This window comes from Danio rerio, chromosome 1, assembly GCF_049306965.1.
Source record: "Danio rerio strain Tuebingen ecotype United States chromosome 1, GRCz12tu, whole genome shotgun sequence".
NCBI lineage: Eukaryota > Metazoa > Chordata > Actinopteri > Cypriniformes > Danionidae > Danio > Danio rerio.
The window spans coordinates 10,619,918-10,639,846 of NC_133176.1; the positions used below are offsets into that span (position 1 = coordinate 10,619,918).

General features: G+C 34.7%; 1 protein-coding gene across 2 annotated transcripts in view; it reads left to right on the forward strand.

The window, feature by feature from the left end:
* chtf18 (CTF18, chromosome transmission fidelity factor 18 homolog (S. cerevisiae)) overlaps positions 1-19,929 on the forward strand; it is a 29,194-nt gene that overhangs the window by 1,990 nt on the left and 7,275 nt on the right. Inside the window, exons 2-18 of one of the 2 annotated variants that reach the window (XR_012401062.1) lie at positions 78-245; positions 2,322-2,442; positions 2,523-2,748; positions 2,841-2,933; positions 4,616-4,668; positions 4,746-4,884; positions 5,386-5,598; positions 6,281-6,378; positions 6,459-6,582; positions 6,669-6,808; positions 8,516-8,609; positions 8,694-8,792; positions 8,866-8,996; positions 10,336-10,459; positions 13,559-13,783; positions 15,496-15,645; positions 18,034-18,775. Coding sequence is in view for 1 of the 2 variants with exons in the window: in NM_001110102.3 (NP_001103572.2) it covers positions 78-245; positions 2,322-2,442; positions 2,523-2,748; positions 2,841-2,933; positions 4,616-4,668; positions 4,746-4,884; positions 5,386-5,598; positions 6,281-6,378; positions 6,459-6,582; positions 6,669-6,808; positions 8,516-8,609; positions 8,694-8,792; positions 8,866-8,996; positions 10,336-10,459; positions 13,559-13,783; positions 15,496-15,645; positions 18,034-18,164 (2,329 nt within the window). In the remaining variant the exon portion in view is untranslated. 2 annotated transcript variants of the gene reach the window in all.

Consider the following 19,929-nt stretch of genomic DNA (forward strand, 5'->3'; position numbering starts at 1 on the left):
TAACTTATTTGCAAATAAACACATAAAATAATTGAATTAGTTCATTCATTTAAATGTATGAATGTATCTGTGTGTAGGCAACAATCCACCAGCCGCAAAAGTGTCTGAATTTCGCAATAAGCCGCTCACACAGACGTTCGAGGAAGCCCTTGTGTCCGGAGACCAGCCATCAAGGAAATTAGTAAATAACCAGATTCCCGAGAGCATCTCTCCGCCGGTATACGAGGAGGAACAGGAGTCTCTGAGTGAGTGTTTTACATTGGATTTTTACATTTGTGTCATAAAACACATTTTTCGTTCAGAAGGTTGGGATAGGTGCGCTTTTAAATTCTCACAGATTGATTCAGTCAAAACAAAACAGTAATGTTAAGTTTTATAACAAACTAAAATAGTGCTGTCCGATATTGGAACATTTTTAGTTTATTTAATTAATTAATAAAAAAATGTATTTATTTATTGAATTATAGATTTTTTTGTGTGATTAAATATTGCGATATGAAAACAGTTTCACAAGATTGTTTAAATGGCACAATTTGACATTTTTTGGGAAGCCTAACAGTATTCAGTTACAGAAATTAAATAATCAAAATGCAAAAATAAAAAATAAAAATGCTTTTCTTACTTTCCTTTGTCTCGTTTCTAGTCCAAATATCAAAAAATAAACTATTGCTTTCAGCAAAATTAAGTTTCCTTAAAACAAAGAAAGTTTATCTGCCAGTGGGGTAAGTAAAATAATTGTGTTGTCACTTTGAAATGTAAATATTTGGACTAGAAAAAAGACAAAAATGTTAAGTAAGAAAAACGTTTTATTTTATTTATTTTTTTTTTGCATAAAACGTATAAATACAGTAACTAAATACAATTGTGTAGCTCCTGGTCAACTATAATCCAGACTCAACATTGCATGGGACTATAACAGATGCACACATTGTGATATCCATGCTTAAACAATATATTATGCAACCCTAATCTAAAATAACATTTACAGTTTTTAGTGTACATGATCATTCAAAATGCATTTGAATGTTGTGATTTGGTGTGTAAGTAATATTTTACATCATCAGTGTTGAAAGTAGGGTTTCTACTTTGTATTTTTGGTGGAAACTGCAATTCATGTTTTAATGATTTATTTTTTATTTAGAAATTACTTATAATTAAGCATTTAACTTGCATTTTAACCTGACTCCCCTTTAAGCTAGGGCTGGGCTGATAAACAATATTATATTAAATCGAGATAAAATTTATGTCGTTAACAATAATAAGCTATGGACTTTTTACTCTATTGATTAAGGAGCCAGTCACACTGCAGAAATGTGCAACGGTGAAAATCTAAAAGTTTTTTTGTGAAAACAACAAAAGTATCGGCCACCATAAATAGGTCATGTTATTTAATGGACCCTCTAATTTGTGGCTTCAGTCATTGTTGGTTTACTCTTTTAAATCTGGAAGCGTTAACAACTGATGTCAAAATATATATTGTTATTGTTCAATATAGAAAAAATTAATCGAGATTGCATTTTTGCCATATCACCCAGCCCTACTTTAAGCAAATTTATAGTGTTATTCGTTTTATTAAATGTTGTAGTGGCTATTTTCTCTAAGGAGGCTCTCTCAGTGGTCAAGAAACAAAGTCTTACCCGGGATGTCTTTTCAAAGTTTTATTCTTTATAAAGAAGATCACAATCATACAGCAACAACAGTTTCTGCAGAGTGAGATACTAAAGCAAAGTGTGTTCACCGTTTTATCTAGTTTGTACTGCTTACGCGGTCAACTCCCAATAAGGCCTCATCTGCATTTACGTCAGGCGTCTTCTGCCGTTCGTGCGATATGCTCATAACAACCACACATCTTTCTTAAGCAACCATACCTTTAAATGATGTATAGACCATAAATTCCAGTGATGCGTACCCAGAGAAAAGAAATGTGTTCACCCCCACATAGTCAGATAAGGGAAATTCTTAAGATAATCACATAAGCACGCACCTAGAGAAATATAGTTATGTATAAAAATGTACACATAGGTTTTATGGTGAACATATGGAGAACACAGATACACGCACATCTAAAAATGAGTCTTAAACAAGTTTTCAATATATAAAGGTCATCTAAAAATTATTTTCCATTACAATGTTGAAGAAAAAAAATTAATAATGTTAAAAAGTTCAATGATCATCATTTATTTAAATGTTTGTAACATTATATTTGTCTTGAATTGTAAACATTTTTAGTCCTAAAATGAAAAAGAATTAATTTCTTAACCTCAAAAATACCTACAAGCATTTGAAGAGGATTGTAGAGTATAAAGTTTGACTTCTCACAGCCCCTAAACCCAAGAAAAGGAGGCAAGATGTGGCGAAAAAGCTCCAGTTTGGCGTTGACCAAGATGATGACATCACTCCTCCATCTTCCCCAGAGGTTTACGACAGGGAAGTGAGAGACGGGTAAATTTTTATGCACACCATAGTTAAAATGTACCACTGAATGAAAGCGTTGGTTTTTGATCTTTTTTTTTTTTTCACAGGCCGAGATTTTCCCTAACCCTGAGTCCAGACAGACCAGCAGCAACAAAAATAACGACAAATGTTTTAGATATTAGTGGACTGGGAGCTTTACAGGAGTCACCGAAGCGGGTGATGGCAGCAAAACGTCATGCTCAGAAACGCCCACCTGCGATCGGAGATTACATCACAGTCACAGACTCTATGGGAAACAGGGTCTACCTTAACAAGAAAGAGGATGAGGAGAAGGTTTTATTCCATTTTAACAACTTAACTTTACAGCTTACAGAAGTGCAATACGCAATAAATATAATGGTTGATGTTTTTATCATTTTTCTCAGGCACCAGACCAGAGAGCCTTCCGTAACTCGCTGAATGGACTAGGACTGCTAGCTGTTCCCATTGAAGTGCTCAAGGAACAGATTGCAGAGAGAGTAAGTATAATGGGTCTCTTTACACCTCCGTGAAGTTGGCACCCCATAAAAACAAATAATCCCCAAAACTATGCCATTCGTTTGTGCTACGTTTGTGCTGATTTGTGCCGCAAAAACGAACGTTTGTGCTGCTTTGGGGTCTGAGATATCAAGCTTTTTTTTTTTTTGACCGTGTGACATCACTCTCCTCCCCATATTGCGCAAATGACTTCAAAACAGCACAGGTCGTTTGTGCTCGGTTTGTGCTGGTTTGTGCCGTTAAAACGAACACGGTATCTGTTTTCCTCCTTTAGAAATAAGCAAAATATTTCGGGAGCCGTGACGTCACTCTCCACGCCATTTCCTCTAAAAATCTTCCCTGTCGTAAACCACAAATCAGCACAAACGTAGCACAAACGAATAGCATAGTTTTGGGGATTATTTGTTTTTATGGGGTGCCAACTTCACGGAGGTTCTCTTTACTTGTTTATTTCCTATTATTTACACTATTGACTTATCGCACAACACATGGACATGATCTCAATCATTTTTGGTGATGCAATATACATCGCCCATACATAAAAATCAATTCTAGCAACATTTTAGCTGATCTAAAATGCTGATCTCTGCAATCTATCTTTGTTGGTGGTGTCAGTGTAAGTATGGTTAAAAAATAGTATTTACTATAAATTACTATACAGTATATTTCCATGTGGGTGTCTGACAGCTGAAAACAGATCTGGTAGCAGATATCACAGCCTCTTTTACTTTTTACCGTGCACTTTGTTTGTTGACATTAATTGTTATTTATTTGTTTAGGATATATACGTTTTCACATTCTGATTTCAGTGCCTACTTATTAAATAGTTAAAAAGACTACAATTAAACTAAATATTTTTAAAGGTGCTGTATGTAAGTTTTTGACTCTTCTAAAGCATAACAATACCATGATATGTTTGCAGATATTTAAGAAACATGCTAAGTAAACATACTTGTTTATCTGAAGTCAGATATTCTGCTTTGAAAATGTGTTTCCTGTGCCGGAATGGTGTGGTTCTTTCAACCTGCCCAATGCCAGTTTGGCCAATTATATTTCAGCAGACCTGGTTGCCTTGCTGGAAAACAGTGTATTCCATTTATTTATTTGGACAGTTCAAAAACATCTCCCAGATATCACAAAATTTAGAGGATTTTTTTTTCAAAAATTCAAGCTTTTCAAAAGCCAAACAAGTTATTAGGTTTCTCAACCAAAGTAAAATGTAGGGCAGATTAACATTTTTCTAACATAAAGCAATACAAAGCTTTGCTTGTATGAACTATAAATCAATCTCATTTATTTCTTTAATAGACAAAGCACAACTGTCTTCATGCATTATTTTATTCTATTTATTTAGTTTGTTTATTTTTTTCTGTGGTGTTAAAAACACAAAGTTTCATGATGATATCAAGATGTTCTATTAATTTATGCTGTTTTTCGCTTGTTAAAATAAAGCAATATTTTAAAATGCTATATGTAATTTGTAAAACACAAAATAGACACAATAATTCAATTTTGTAAATAAATTATCATTTATTGTTGATCTGTTAATGTATAACCGGTAAATATTCAGTTAACAAAGGGCAAAATTTACCGAAATGAGCATCGCTGGTGTGTGCATATACAAACAAATCAGAATCTGTCTGAATTGGGTTTGTTTTTACAGCGGCATCGACAAGTGGTGGAGGAATCTCAAAGGCTGACAGAACTTATGAAGAGGTGTGTTTTGTTCCAGTTAATACTTTTAATCAATACATGAACTTCTCTAGCAATGTTAACTCTAAATTGTGTTTTAGTGGAATAGATTCAGATCTTCTCGCAGAAGAGCAGACAGACTCAGGTGTGGATGGGGATAGTGGGGAAGATGAAGCATCTTCACGACTTTGGGTGGATCAGTTCTCACCACAGCACTACACTGATCTGCTGAGTGATGATGTGAGTCAAGAGCTGTGTTTTTCTCCACTTATATTTATGAGCATTCTAGGATATTGCATTAAAGAAATAACACCAAGATGCGCAAAAACATTTGGTCAATCGCATACATTTTTATTTAATAAAAAAGGTAATGCATATAAACTATGATAAAGTAAATTCATTTATGTGTGTTCTGCAAAATCCTTAGCAAAAGTCCATCCTAGACCTGGCTTCCAAAAGCAAGAAAACATGACAATATCTAATACTGTGTGTTATCTTCTGCTTTGACTGAGGGACAACTAACTTTCTATGGAGTTAAATATTATGAATATAATGAGTAAAAAAAAAACTTTATTATTTATATACCATACTCGTTTCTTGCTTTATTTGCATATATTTTATGTTAGATTTGAATTTTTACTTTAAATGGATTCATAGATGTGCTGTTTATTCAAAACCCGTTCTGGTTTATTGGTAACCATCAGTTTTGTTATTTTTTACATTGTCTCTGTATTCCTGTAGTTTACTAATCGCTGTCTGCTGAAATGGCTGAAGCTCTGGGACACTGTGGTCTTCGGGCGAGAGAGGAAAAGTCGTCCCGTCCCTGTAGAGGCCAGATCAAATTTTACAAACGCTCAAAATCAAAACCAGGCCCAACGTTTCAAAACCAAGTCTCAAATGACAGAAGAGATACTAGAGGCTGAGCTAGACCAGTACAAAAGACCGAAATTTAAGGTTAGTGCAATTGCGCAATTACAATGTTGTTAAATTTGTTTTCGATTATTCGATTTGTAATATATATTTTTTTAGATTTTATAATATTTTCATTTATTCATTTAATATTTGTGTCTGCTTCCCCTCTATTTTTTGAGAAAAAAATGAATGAAAAATAAATAAAAAAATAATAAAATTATATATATATATATATATATATATATATATATATATATATATATATATATATATATATATATATATATATATATATATATATATATATATATAATTTTTTAAAAGATTTTAAAGATTATTTTTTAAAAAGAAAATGACAAAATAAAAATTAAAATAGAGTTAATCATTTCTGATGTAAATTGTTTTTGTATTGTCTAAAATAATATAATTATCTGAAACCATTGTACCTTTTTATCTTTTTATTTTGTGCAAAAAATATTTTTATTGTTTATTTAGGAAGTAATAGCATCACTTTTAGTTTCAGAAAAGTACTGAAATTAATGCTAATATGTTACATAGATTATAGTAAAAATAATGTAGCTAAATAATGTGGTTCTTACTTTGTGTGTTTGTGTGTGTGTTTCAGAGAAGTAGTGAGTTTAATGCTAGTTTATATTAAAAATGGTGCAGCTAAATGTATTTCTTACTTTTTTTATATTTAGTGTGTGTACATTATTCTCCACAGGTAGCGCTATTATCAGGTCCTCCTGGACTGGGGAAAACCACACTAGCACACATTATTGCAAAGCATGCTGGTTACAATGTAGTAGAAATCAATGCTAGGTAAGTGGATACAAGCTCTGATGGTAATCTTGAAACAGAAGTATGTACTATAATATTAATGTAATATAATCTCTTCTCAGTGATGACCGTAGTGCAGAGCTCTTTCAGAAACGCATTGATACTGCCACACAGATGAAGTCTGTTCTGGGAGCCAATGAAAAGCCCAACTGCCTTATCATAGATGAAATCGATGGAGCTCCTGCTGTAAGATCGACCCTCTGTCTTGTTTACTGTTAATTATTTTTACTCGTAGTTGGTTCTGACACTTTTGTTTTTCCTCATTGGTTCAGGCTGCCATTAATATCTTATTGGCCACCCTGAACCGGAAGGACAGCAAGGATGGAGAGGAAACAGGAGTCAATGCCTTGAAAAAGAAAAAGAAAAAGCAATCTGTGCTGCTTAGACCAATCATCTGCATCTGCAATGATCTGTAAGTCTTCGGATATTTGAGTTGAATTTAAAATAACTTAAAAAAAAAAAAAAAGTCGAATGAACTTCAGGAAACGTACAGACACTAAAGAAATGCACGAAATATATGCTGAAACTGGAAATTCAGAATTCACTGGCCAAATTATTTTTATTTATTTTATTTTTTAATTAGATTTGTACGATTTTTAAAAATACATTTTACCTAGACACAAAAATTACAAATTTTCAGATGATAAAGAAAATGAAATAAAATATTGTAATTAATCACTTGATTAATTAAATGTGTTTAATAATCATTGCTCAATTACAAGAAATTTAATTAAATTGTTCATAAGCCACTTTTTATATAAAAAATTATGTCATATTTCTATTACATTTTTGGTAAATAAGACATCTCTATAATATTTATTACAATTTTAAATTAAATTTTATGCACATTCAATAAAAAAATGTAATATATTCAGTAAAATTACTTTTAAAGGATAAAGGATAAAGGCATTGAGTGGCTTACCTTGTTCAAGTTGATTTCAGACCAAAACTGAAAACTGTTGTTTCAGCCCAATGAACTTGGTTAAACATTTAGTTGTGTTTAACCATCACAATTTAGCATTAGAATTCTATTTAAATTCTGCACGTTCAAATAGCAGTCTTGTATTTGTTTTAAAAAAAGTATAAAAATTATAGGTGGGCATAGATAAATTTTTTTAATCTAGATTAATCTTGGAATTAATCTAGATTAACATAGATTAAAATGACTCATTTTAATTCTGCCGAAGGCATTGAGAATATGTGTGCTACCCAAATAATAAGTCTTTAAGGAACGGGTTTCTCAAGCCAGGTGGCGCATTAGACCAGGGGCTCATCTCCTGTTTCCAAAATGCATCATTTACTGCTTAAGAAACTGTTCTACTATGATAATTGGTAATGAAAATAAATGATGTTCAATAAGTTCTACTTGTGTTTACTAACTGTTTATTTAGGTAAACATGAATTTTGAACTGTAGGCCTACATAAGCTCCAAACAGCGAATTATTATTATTATTTTTTGATCACCTTAATTGAGTCATAACTGAACTAAACAGAAATGAAATTAAGATATGTGGAGTATGCTTATATTAGTGGCATTATTGAAGTAAACACTGTAATCTGTAAACAATGTCATGGAGGACTTTTCGCCATATTTTCCGACAAGATCCACACACTCGGGTGTCAGTAAAGGACCACACACGCACACACACACACATAGCAAAATGTGGAGGTTTTTTTTCTTTCCATTTGGTGTGTGTTATTAAATTTCGTAACACTCTCACCAGTCCTTACTCCTTATTTGTGTCTAATACCCCAGTTTGTCACAGGGCATGAATGAAATTATCAAAAGTTAAAGTGAAACTCCAGAACTGCAGTTAAAGTCAGGCATCTTGCTGATTTGATTAAGAAGGGCACTTTTTTGTCAGACACCTCACCACTCAGGTATATATCTGCACTAAAATATCAAGGTAAAAGTCATCATAGCTTGCGTAAAATAGACCCAGCTCCCAACCCAACTTTGAGAATAGATTTGAGAATAGATTAATAGAGATAGATTTTTAAGAATAGAGATATTTTTTATTGTGCGTTAAGTGTCTCGTGTTAACACAACACTTTAACGCCGATAACAGTACCACCGCTAAAAAATATAAAAATTTCCTGTTTTTGTACTTTTCATCAGATATGTTCCAGCTCTAAGGCCACTGAGACAGCAAGCTTTCCTGCTGGTCTTTCCTCAGACTCTGCCATCACGCTTGGCTCAAAGATTAGCAGAGGTGACAGACACACACACACACACACATTCACACAATGATTTCATAAACTCATGAATGGTGACAAGCTTTTGTTTCTGTGTGTAGATCAGCAGGCGTCAGGGAATGAAAGCAGATACAGGCACTCTGATGGCCCTGTGTGAGAAAACTGACAATGACATCCGTTCTTGCATCAACACATTACAGGTGAGAGAGATAACTGGTGCTTTAAAATATTTCACAGTTAAAACACGGGTTTGCTCATGCTATCTGTGTGCAGTTTTTACACAGTCGTGGACAGAAGCACTTGGACCAGCGCAGTGTCAGCTCCATGTGTGTGGGATTGAAAGACCAAAACAAGGGACTTTTCTCAGTTTGGCAGGAGATCTTTCAGCTTCCTCGACTGAAAAGGTACACAACTGTCACATGCTTTTACACTCTGCAGTCTGCCCTGCGACGCTTTTCAGTTTGAGAAATTAATAAATAGTCATAATAAGGTCATGCTATTAAAATACTGTTTCAAAAAAGAATCTTATATTTTTGAACTTGTTGGTTTTTATAAGTTCTTATTGGAAAGACATAATTACATTATTTGCATTTATGTTTTTACGAAATAATTTGTCATACTGGTTAACAAAATATCTACATATATCCACCTATTCAAGAAACAATATACGCAACCTCTCTATTAGGGTTGGGCCGATAGACGATGCCATCGTCAATGGCCGATGGCCTACAAACACCACGATGCTGAGCCGGCCACGCAATCCTCCGCCCCGCCCCCTTTGCAAATCCACTCACGAAAAATACACAATCAGGCCCTGTTTACACTAATAGGTCTTAGTTTTTAAATGGCATTTTAGAATGAAAACGATCTACATCCACGCTGGCGTTTAGTATTTCTGTGTAGCCCTCCTTCCACACTACCGCTAATAATGCACATCACGTGACCACACACACACACACATTTACACATAGGCACACACACAGATGCATACACACTGTCATGCGCTCCAGACAGCGGGTTCAGGCAGTCAGCGGGTCAGTAGACTGCTTCAATCTTTCACTTTCACACTTGTACTTAGTAATTTTAGCGAACACCTCGGATACTGTTGGCTGGTTCCTGTTGGTTGTGCACCTTTTTTACCGACGCCATTATAACGACGCAGATCACTCTGCCTATTCACGCCTTCACGCGTGCCGCTGAAAAAGTGATTGACAGGTGGTAATTATGTGTGTAACTCATCTTTATTCATTTACTCTATGATTTGTTTATGGGTAAAACAAAGACCATGCGGGTCAGTTAGTTAAAACGGTAGGCTACAAATAATTATGAATTATGAATATCATTATGAATTAGTTAATTATTCAGAATTAATTCACCACCGCCTATGATGACACCATCGTCCATTGCGATGTTTCATATTACACATCGTACGATGCCTAATTGGTCGACATCGCCCAACCCTACTCTCTATGTACATATTTGATGCAGAGACCAAAATGCCATTATAGCACTGCCCTTTATGCAATTCATTAATTAATTTGCAATGCATATGCATCCTAAAATAAATCCCATTTTCTTTGTTGCAAAAGAAGACTTTTGTCTAGATTTTTGGTATAACCAGAAAATAATTGAAGAAATAAGTATGATGTTATTTGTCATGTTGGTAATTTTTGTGCTTTATTTGACTGTTATATTCTCTATTCATTATGGTGCTGTTCAATTCATAATGGTGTTGTGATTTAGGAAGCGGATTGGTGGAGATCCTTTTAGTGGTTATGATGAGTTGGGACCTAAAGAGGGTGCACAAAGACTTCAGCACATCTTACATTTGGTCTCATCTACTGGAGAACATGAGAAACTCACTCAGGTAAATATACTGACATGCTCTCTGGGCTGTAGTTAAAGAATAATGAACATTGCTCTTGGACAGTAGCCCAACAAAAATCATAGATTCTTTTTTAATTTGCAGAAGCAATTTCAGTTCAATTCAAGTTTATTAGTGCTTTTCACAGCATTTGTTGTTTCAAAGCAGCTTTACAAAAGGTGCACATTGTTGTATTATAATCAAAATCAGTAAATAATCGACTTAATATTTCATATTAGTGACTCTAATTTAGCTTCTCTAATTTAACAAAGTAATTTTGACACTTAAAGGCAATCTATATACATAAACACAGTCCAAAACATTAGAGGTGAAAACATACATTTACACCGAAAGCGACATGAGCGTCAAAGTAGCTGGAAGTCATTCATTTTCAATTAGAGCTGGCGGAGGTAAGCGGCAAGGAGCAGCGCGGCGCGTCTTCGCCGATGTTGGCATTGAGGAGAGTTGAAATCAAGTTAACTCTATAGTAATAAGCTACGACGCGGTTCAGCTGCAAGCAATCGGAATGAAGTCCACCGCTTGAGAGGAGTTCAGAGAACACAGACCTGTGAACTTTGGTTTCCACCACAGTTGTTTACAAAGGTTTAATTATTATTGTCGCCAGATTTTTAATTATTTGCAATGTTTTCTTACAGGAACATACATTAAATAAGTTACTGGCGAGTCACAAATGTGCATTAATGTTATATATACTTATCTTTAAAAAAGCGAAAATCTCATGCAACAGTACAAAACAGTATTGCTGCTTCAGGATATTTCAGACATATGGACATATTGGATAATTAAGTGGAGCAAATCCACACCACATGCAACTTGATCTTCCATTATTAAATGAATTTGATAAAAAGTGTGCATCATTTTCACGCTAAAAAGCATGTTTTATGCAGGAATGAAACTGATATGCTGCAACGGCCCCTTTAAATAAGAGATCAGTGTAGCGAATTCTGACGCTCTCGCCACCGTAGCTGAAGACAGACAGCGTTGTCGCCAGGGCGGCCAGAGTGACCTTGGACATTCTCACCGCCTTCAGTGTAAACGCACAGAAACAGATCGGTCACACTTTACAATAAGGTTAATTAATTAATGTTTACTAATGCATTTACTAACATGAACAAACAATAAACAATGCATTTATTACTGTATTTGTTCATATTAGTTAACGTTAGTTAATGAAAATAAAGTAGTTCATTGTTAGTTCATGTTAACTCATGGTGCTTTAACTAATGTTTACAAGCATGGACTTGGATGTTAATAATGCATTAGTAAATGTTCAATTATGATTAATAAATGCTGTACATGTGTTGTTCATGATTAGTTCATGTTAGTAAATGCATTAACTAATGAACCTTATTGTAAAGTGTTACCAACGGATCACAACCAGCAGTTCGAAACGCATGTGACCTGCGAATTAATACATTTTCTTTACTTTCAAATTAATTCTGAATTTGTCACAATGCAGAGATCTCACGTCATTCAAATCATTTATGAAAGCATTTAGGCCTTCCTATAAAATATAATTATGACAGAAGTCGTAGGTTATTCAGTATGTGGTGGGTTTATTAAAGGTGTTTTCTGTCACTACTCGTTTAGCCTGCATTAATGCATTCAGTGTAAGCTGCACGATTAATCATTAAAAGATTGGGATCTCAACTCCCACGCATCATAAATTATAAATTATGTTAATTTTGTAAATTTGTGTTTAAAAAAAGCAAAACTCAAGAAACAGATTCAGTTTTTAGTCTTTTGAGTTAATTATGAAGTTACAAACAGTCAAATAACACAGAAGTACTGGGATAACAGTTTATAGTTTAGATAAAAGCTCTAATGCTTATGGTAAAGTTAAAAATCGCTGTCATATGCATTTAACTTGATGCTCAAAAATGAAAGTTGAAGGCAGCAATTACATTATTTAACCAATAGGTGACCATCAAAGATATGCCACTGAATAATTCTTCAAAAATGACACATCTTGCAATAAAACATGAAGTTTTATAAGTGAATAACTGAATCATTTATTGAAAATTGGACTAGAAAATAAATATGGGTTGTATAAATTACAATGCTAGATTTCTACATTTAGCGTTATCAGCAACAGTAGTAGTAACAGTGAATTTTTCATAGTACTGAATATTTTACCAATTACATTTATTCAGCTGATTATTTCTTTTTCATTTTACTTTATGAAACCAAAAGTTTCTTGCAGTACTGTTTTTGTAATAAATGAAAAAAAAAATTAATTTGTCGTCTCCCCTTTTTGGCTAATCCGAAAATGGTCCAATCCGTGACACAAAAACCATAATGTGATCCGAACCGTGAGATATATGATCTGTCACACCACTACAAAACATGCAGATTTGATGCAGATTCCAAACTATATATTATATTAGGTTATGGTAGTAAGAAGTAAATAAATAAATTATACATATTTAATCATAAAACCTTTTTAATGATGTGTATAATAGTCATGCAAAAAAGTAGGACACCCTGCGAAATGCCAATTTTTCCACATCAGGACACAAAAATTATCTTTGGCAGGACTTCAAATGTGGAAAATGAAACCTCAGATGAATAGAAAAAAAAAGCATAGACACAAATAAATCAAGCTCTACTAATCAAATGTCTTAACTGATCAGCAGCAGAAGTTTCAGAGGTTTGTTGCTTTGTAGACTTCGTATGTAATCATATATTTATATTTTATCTAGTTTTTCTTGATTATCATTGTTATTATTGTAGCTATTGTATTTTTATATTGTGTTATTGCATGTCTGCAGCAATATGGTGATGCCCATAAATAATTCCCTTTCAATAAAGTTTACTACTTCTATAGTTTTTTATTATGTCCTGTTAGGGAAAACCATGTGTCCTAAAGGGTGTCCTAAAGCTTTCACATGACTGTATATGTAAAACTAATGATGCATCTTAATGCATTTGCAAAATCTTCGCAGTTTAATTGATTTATTGTTTTTATTTGAAGTATTCCTTCAAGGTAATAACAGACCCAAAATGCATTGTTAGAGTTCTATATCTATGCAAATGTGTCTGGTGTTTCATCTGAAAGTATTCTTTCTCTCTGTTCTGTAGGGCCTCTATGACAACTTCCTAAGCATGAAGCTGAAGGATCCTGGGATGTTGGGTGTTTGCTCGGGTCTTGACTGGCTGTGTTTCTCAGACTTGCTGAATGAGTGTGTGTTGCATGGACAGAACTATTCGCTTATGCGCTACTTCCCCTTCCTGCCCGCTGCCTTTCACCAGCTGTACGCCGCCACCTCTGTCCCGCGCATCAATTATCCACACAGCCACTATGAGGTGAGAGAGGATGCAATAAACATCAAGAGCACACAATGTCTGTCCGCATTTATCCTTAATATACTAATGACCTGACGTTCCCTTTCAACAAATGAAAACTCTCTGTCCCAGTTACACACTTCAGCATAATGCCTCAAAGCACACCCTTGTACAGTATGTCTCCATTTACTATCATCATATTGAGGATTTACTAAGCATTTAAGTGTTGTGTTGGAAGTATTTGATGATTATACAGAAAATTTACTTGCAGATTTGATGAAAATTGACATTTTTTGAAAGTTAATATTTAATAAGTGTGTATTTAATTAATTATATATATATATATATATATATATATATATATATATATATATATATATATATATATATAATTATTTATATGTGTGTGTGTGTGTGTGTGTGTGTGTGTGTGTGTGTGTGTGTGTGTGTGTGTGTGTGTGTGTGTGTGTGTGTGTATGTATATATATATATATATATATATATTTATTGTTTGTTTGTTTGTTTGTTTGTTTACTTGTTTGTTTGTTTGCTTGTAGCTTTACAGAACATTTCCATTTCAAAGATAGCCTTGAACTTGCAGTTCATGAATGAATTAGAGTTTCCAAATTAACGTTAAAGAGCTAATGTGCTTCATCTAATGTTTTTTGATCAGCAAATAAACATGTTAATATGATTATTTTTGAAGGATTATGTGACACTGAAGACTGGAATAATGAGGCTAACTAAGTAATGTAAGACAGAATGAATCAAAATATTAAATATGTTAAATATTAATAGTTAAATATGAGTTACTATACTATACTAGACTATACTATACTGCTATACTATACGGAGAACACCCTTTGAAATGTAGCATTTTAAACAATATCTCAATGAAAACAGAAACAATTTCCAAAATGTTGACTAGTCTAAGTTTAATATAACATCTGCGATCTATAATCTATAATCAAGGCAGTTTACCAAAACCAGTCCTTATACTACAATAGGTTTATGAACTCCTATTTTTGCATGGATAAGACAAAAAGTCAAAGAATAAAGAAGTTAATGAAGCAAAAAAAAGAAAAACAAGCTAAATATTCTAGAAAGAGAAAATATTGAACCATCATAATCATTTTGACTGTAAATTATTTTCATGTTGGGCGACACGGTGGCTCAGTGGTTAGCACTGTCACCTCACAGCAAGAAGGTCACTGGTTCAAGTCTCGGCAGGACCAGTTGGCATTTCTGTGTGGATTTTGCCATTTTTTGGTTTCCCCATAGTCCAAAGACATGTGCTATAGGAGAATTGAATAAACTAAATTGGTGCGTGCGTGTGTGTGCGTGTGTGTGTGTGCGTGTGTGTGTGTGCGTGTGCGTGTGCGTGTGTGTGTGTGTGTGTGTGTGTGTGTGTGTGTGTGTGTGTGTGGATGAGTGTGTGTGTGTGTGTGTGGATGAGTGTCTATGGACGTTTCCCAATATTGGGTTGCAGCTGGAAGGGCATCCGCTGTGTAAAACATATGCTGCATAAGTTGGCGGTTCATGGGAACCATGATGAGTAAAGGGACTAAGTCAAAGGAAAATGAATGAATTATTTTTATGATTGAGATATTATATTAGATATTGAGATATGCTAGTATCTGGTGTACAAACATGTCTTAATGAAGTGATTTTAACAATTATTTATACATTTATAATGAAAGTATTAATAGATGGAGCCTTATATTTGTTTCTAGGCCTTTACCAAAACTCAGCACATCAGGAACGCCCTGCTCGCCATGTTGAACGACATCCCACCTGCCATACAGAGCCGTGTTTGCATGAGCTCTCTCTGTCTGGACATCCTCAGCCTTCTGCTGGAGCTCATCTCCCCCAAACTGAGACCGGTGAGTGACTGTAAAAACTGAAGTAACAGTAAAACAATTACAACTGGTTAATAGACATTTTCAAACTTTACACATGTATATTAGTCCCCCTCAATTCACAACAACTCCTTGAAATTTCACAATATTCAGACAAGAAATGTAAAACAGAAGAATAAAACAAACAAATATGTATTTTGTTGCGTTTCATTATGATTGATGATGTTCCTACAATTTATTTTGTAATTTAAGCCATTATGCATTAAGAGGTCATTTACACAACTCGTTTTTCCATTCCAGTGTGCAACTGTCCCCTTTGTTTTTCTTCGTCAATGTGCTTGACAGACATGTTTGACCATTTCGTTTACATCCCAGGTGTTTTGCAGAGCCTCATATGAACACTGCATTTTTAAGATGCCGTGTCAAGTTAATAGAACTTTGACTTTTCACAAAGCACCACTCAAATCAGAAGTAGAGGTGGGGCAAACATTGCAAACTTTTATTGACACATGTTCAGTTTGAATGTCCCCTTAACTACATCGACATTTCACCACAAATTCCAACTCGATAAATAAATAAAAATGATGTTTTCACATACGCAGACATAGGCTAGAGGAAGGGTGGGCAATTAATTTTTTTAAGGTGCCACATTAGACTCTGGGGTGGTTTTAGAGGGCCAGACCAATACATTTAATTTGTTTATATAAAAAAAACATTATGTGAAATCTTTCAGTAAACATTCATTAAAAACTGTAAAAGTTTAAGAAGGAATTAATTTACACAAAAAGTATTTTAAACACCAGCATCACAAAAGCAACTTTCTATAAATGTCATGGGGTTGTTTGTTTGATTGATCCACAGCCATGTCACCCTGCAGCCCAAGACCGGTTACTCACTGAAGCTAAGCAGGGCTGAGCCTGGTCAGTACCTGGATGGGAGACCACTAGGGAACACTAGGTTGCTGTTGGAAGTGGTGCTAGTGAGGCCAGCAGGGGGCGCTCAACCTGTGGTCTGTGTGAGTCCTAATGCCCCAGTAAAAGTGAAGGTGACACTACACTGTCAGTGGGTGCCGTCTTTCGGATGAGACGTTAAACCGAGGTCCTGACTCTCTGTGGTCATTAAAAAATCCCATGGCACTTCTCGTGAAAGAGCAGGGGTGTAACCCCGGTGTCCTGGCCAAAGTCCCTCTATCGGCCCTTACGATCATGGCCTCCCAATCATCCCCTTCCACCGAATTGGCTCTATCACTGTCTCTCCACTCCACCAATAGCTGGTGTGTGGTGAGCGCACTGGCGCCGTTGTCCTGTGGCAGCCGTCGCATCATCCAAGTGGATGCTGCACACTGGTGGTGGTGTGAAGAGACCCCCCCTCATGATTGTGAAGCGCTTTGGGTGTACGGCCATACACAATAAATGCGCTATATAAATACACATTGATTGCTTCACCTTAGTTCATTTTTATTTATTTATTCATTAATTTAAATATTTTTTTAAAGATGATGATGATGATGATGAAAAGCCTTTATTTGTCACATACACTTACATGCAGCGAAATTGGACCCAATTATCAAACATTGTTATCAAAGTTCCAAATAGGTAGATATCTTCAACATCCTCCAGAGACAGAGCGGCCAGGCACAACGTGCCTCTTCTCCCACCCGTCCATCATTTATCCAGCTGCAAACGTCCCCGCAGGACAGGTGGTTTCCCCCGAACCCAGACTTCTCTCTTTTATGTTCAGTGAGAGAATTCCAGCCATTGCTGGGCTGAACAAGTGCACTTAAGTCAGGTTGGATGTGAGGTGGATATGTGATGTAATGATCATCACTGAAAGAGGATCTATCTGCATTTGTTAAATTGTTAATCTGAGGTAATTAGTCTACCTTTATTACTATGTAATTCCATACAAAATGTGTAGCTGCCTGTTAGTTCCTGTCACATGACTCGTGGTTTGCTTGCAGCACTCTGAAATGTTTTGATTTGATGTTTTCGAACTCACAGCATCTAGAAAAGGAGAGTTGACATGTGCATCCCTTCCTATTTGCACGCTGAGTCTGTGCATCTCCATTTGAAATAATGAAACTGAGCATTTAAAAGACGCTATACATTAAAGTCCCCTTTCGTTGACTGGCATTATCAGACCTGCACATTACAAGGCCCTGTTTGCGGTTGTATTTAAATTATTAAATACTTCAGGCTGTCTGAACAAAGAAGTCCAGTGGGCTGTATTGTGAGTGAGTAGATGCTGAGGAACGTTTTGGGTGAGCTACCCACTTAAGCAGCACATTCGTTTACAACATTGATAATAAATGAAATCCACTTTTGACATCACAGAAGAAAATCACAATTAAAAATGTAATTGTTCACAATGTTACTGTTTTTACTGTATTAATTAACTGTGTCTCTCATGCAGGTGAACCCTCAGCTTTACAGCACCAGGGAGAAGCAGCAGCTCTATGACCTGATCGACACAATGATCAACTACAACCTGACCTACAGACAGGACCGAACGCCAGAGGGACAGTACACTTATGTGCTGGAGCCGTGAGTACATGCGCATACATGAGCAACATCATCTTGATCTGCAGAGTCATTCAACACAATGTTTTTATTTTGAGACAGAGAGCTTCATGCTTTCCTGTTATGCAACTCAGACTTCATTACAGGAATAAACTCCAACACTCGCACACACTGAGTCACACTATGTGTTCACCCGTCCATCACGATTTATGGGAGATTAGGCTGCGGCTGCAGATTATAGTCTCTCCCTCTGTTTCTCGTCTAATTTTTCTGTTATTTTCTGTCTGCTCTGGCATTTCTCTCTGTTGAGAACTTGGAGTTTTTGTGTTGCATGCCTTTGAAAGTCATGCATGGATTCACATGTTTATCACTCAAGAATTATAAAAAAAAATCCTGCAATCCTCTCTGGCTTACTGAGACTGAGTCCTAGCACTCACACTGATTGATGAAGTGATGCTGAAAATGTTCACAATCGAGCCTTCAATGCCCACCGGTGGAGTCTGTTTGGTGGAACTGAAGATGGATGGAAACCAGGATTAAGGCGATAAAGGCAGAAACCATTTGTGTCGTTGGATGGGTTTTCAGACGATGAGCTCACACTGGAAGTGAGGAAGAGCATCATCACTCTACATCATGTATGTTTACCTCTTATTCATTTTTTTAGTTGAACCTTGCAATAAGGTTTCATTAATGTTGATGTGTTTACTAACATGCACAATATGTTTATTACAGTATTTATTCATCTTTGTTAATGTGAGTTATTGAAAATAAAGTCATTTGTTAGTTCTTGTTAACTCGCAGTGCATTAGCTAATGTCAACAAGCATAGCATTGGATGTTTATTAATGCAATAGAAGATGTTGAATTAATGCTGTACAATTATTATTTATTGTTTGTTCATCTTAGTAAATATATGAACTAATGGGACATTATTGTGAAGTGTAACCCATTTATCTTGTTTTGTATAAAAGTTTTCCCATGAATGATCGTTAGTTGTAGATTTTCTCAAAAAAAGAAAATTAAGGTTAAGTACCTTATGCTTATAGGAAATACTGATATAATGTGCAGATATATATATATATATATATATATATATATATATATATATATATATATATATATATATATATATATATATATTATTATTATTATTATTATTGCTGATTTATTTCTTATTGATTTCATTTAAAAAATATATTTATTTATTTATTTTTAAGTTTAAAATGTGTATTTTTAAATGTAACATTTTGTTAAAAAATTTAAAGCATTTATAGATCAGATATATAGATATTTCACACATCTTTATTGCAATATTTGATCACTTTAATGCATTCTTGCCAACAAAGTATGCTTAGTAAAGATAAAATAATAACTTATTTATATATGTTAATACATGCAGGTGAGAATTTATCTTATGTTTTTTATTTTCACAGATGTTATTTGAAACATTAAATACATTCTTAAAGGATTAGTTCACCCAAAAATGAATGTTGTCATTAATTACTCACCCTCATGTCCTTTTAAACCCCTGAGCCCTTATTCATCTACAGAATACACAGTAATATATTTTAGATCAATCAGAGAGCTCCCTCATCCTCCGTAGACTGCAATGGTCCCAAGTAGGCATGGCGTGATAACCGGTTTCAAGGTTTACCATGATTTGGAAAAGTCAAGGTTTGAAAACACACAAAATAGTTTGTACACTGTTTCTACAGTGTATTTAAGTTTTTAATGTGTTTTTACGACTATTTTATTTAGTTTTTTAGGGCAACGGTATCTTCACATCAAAA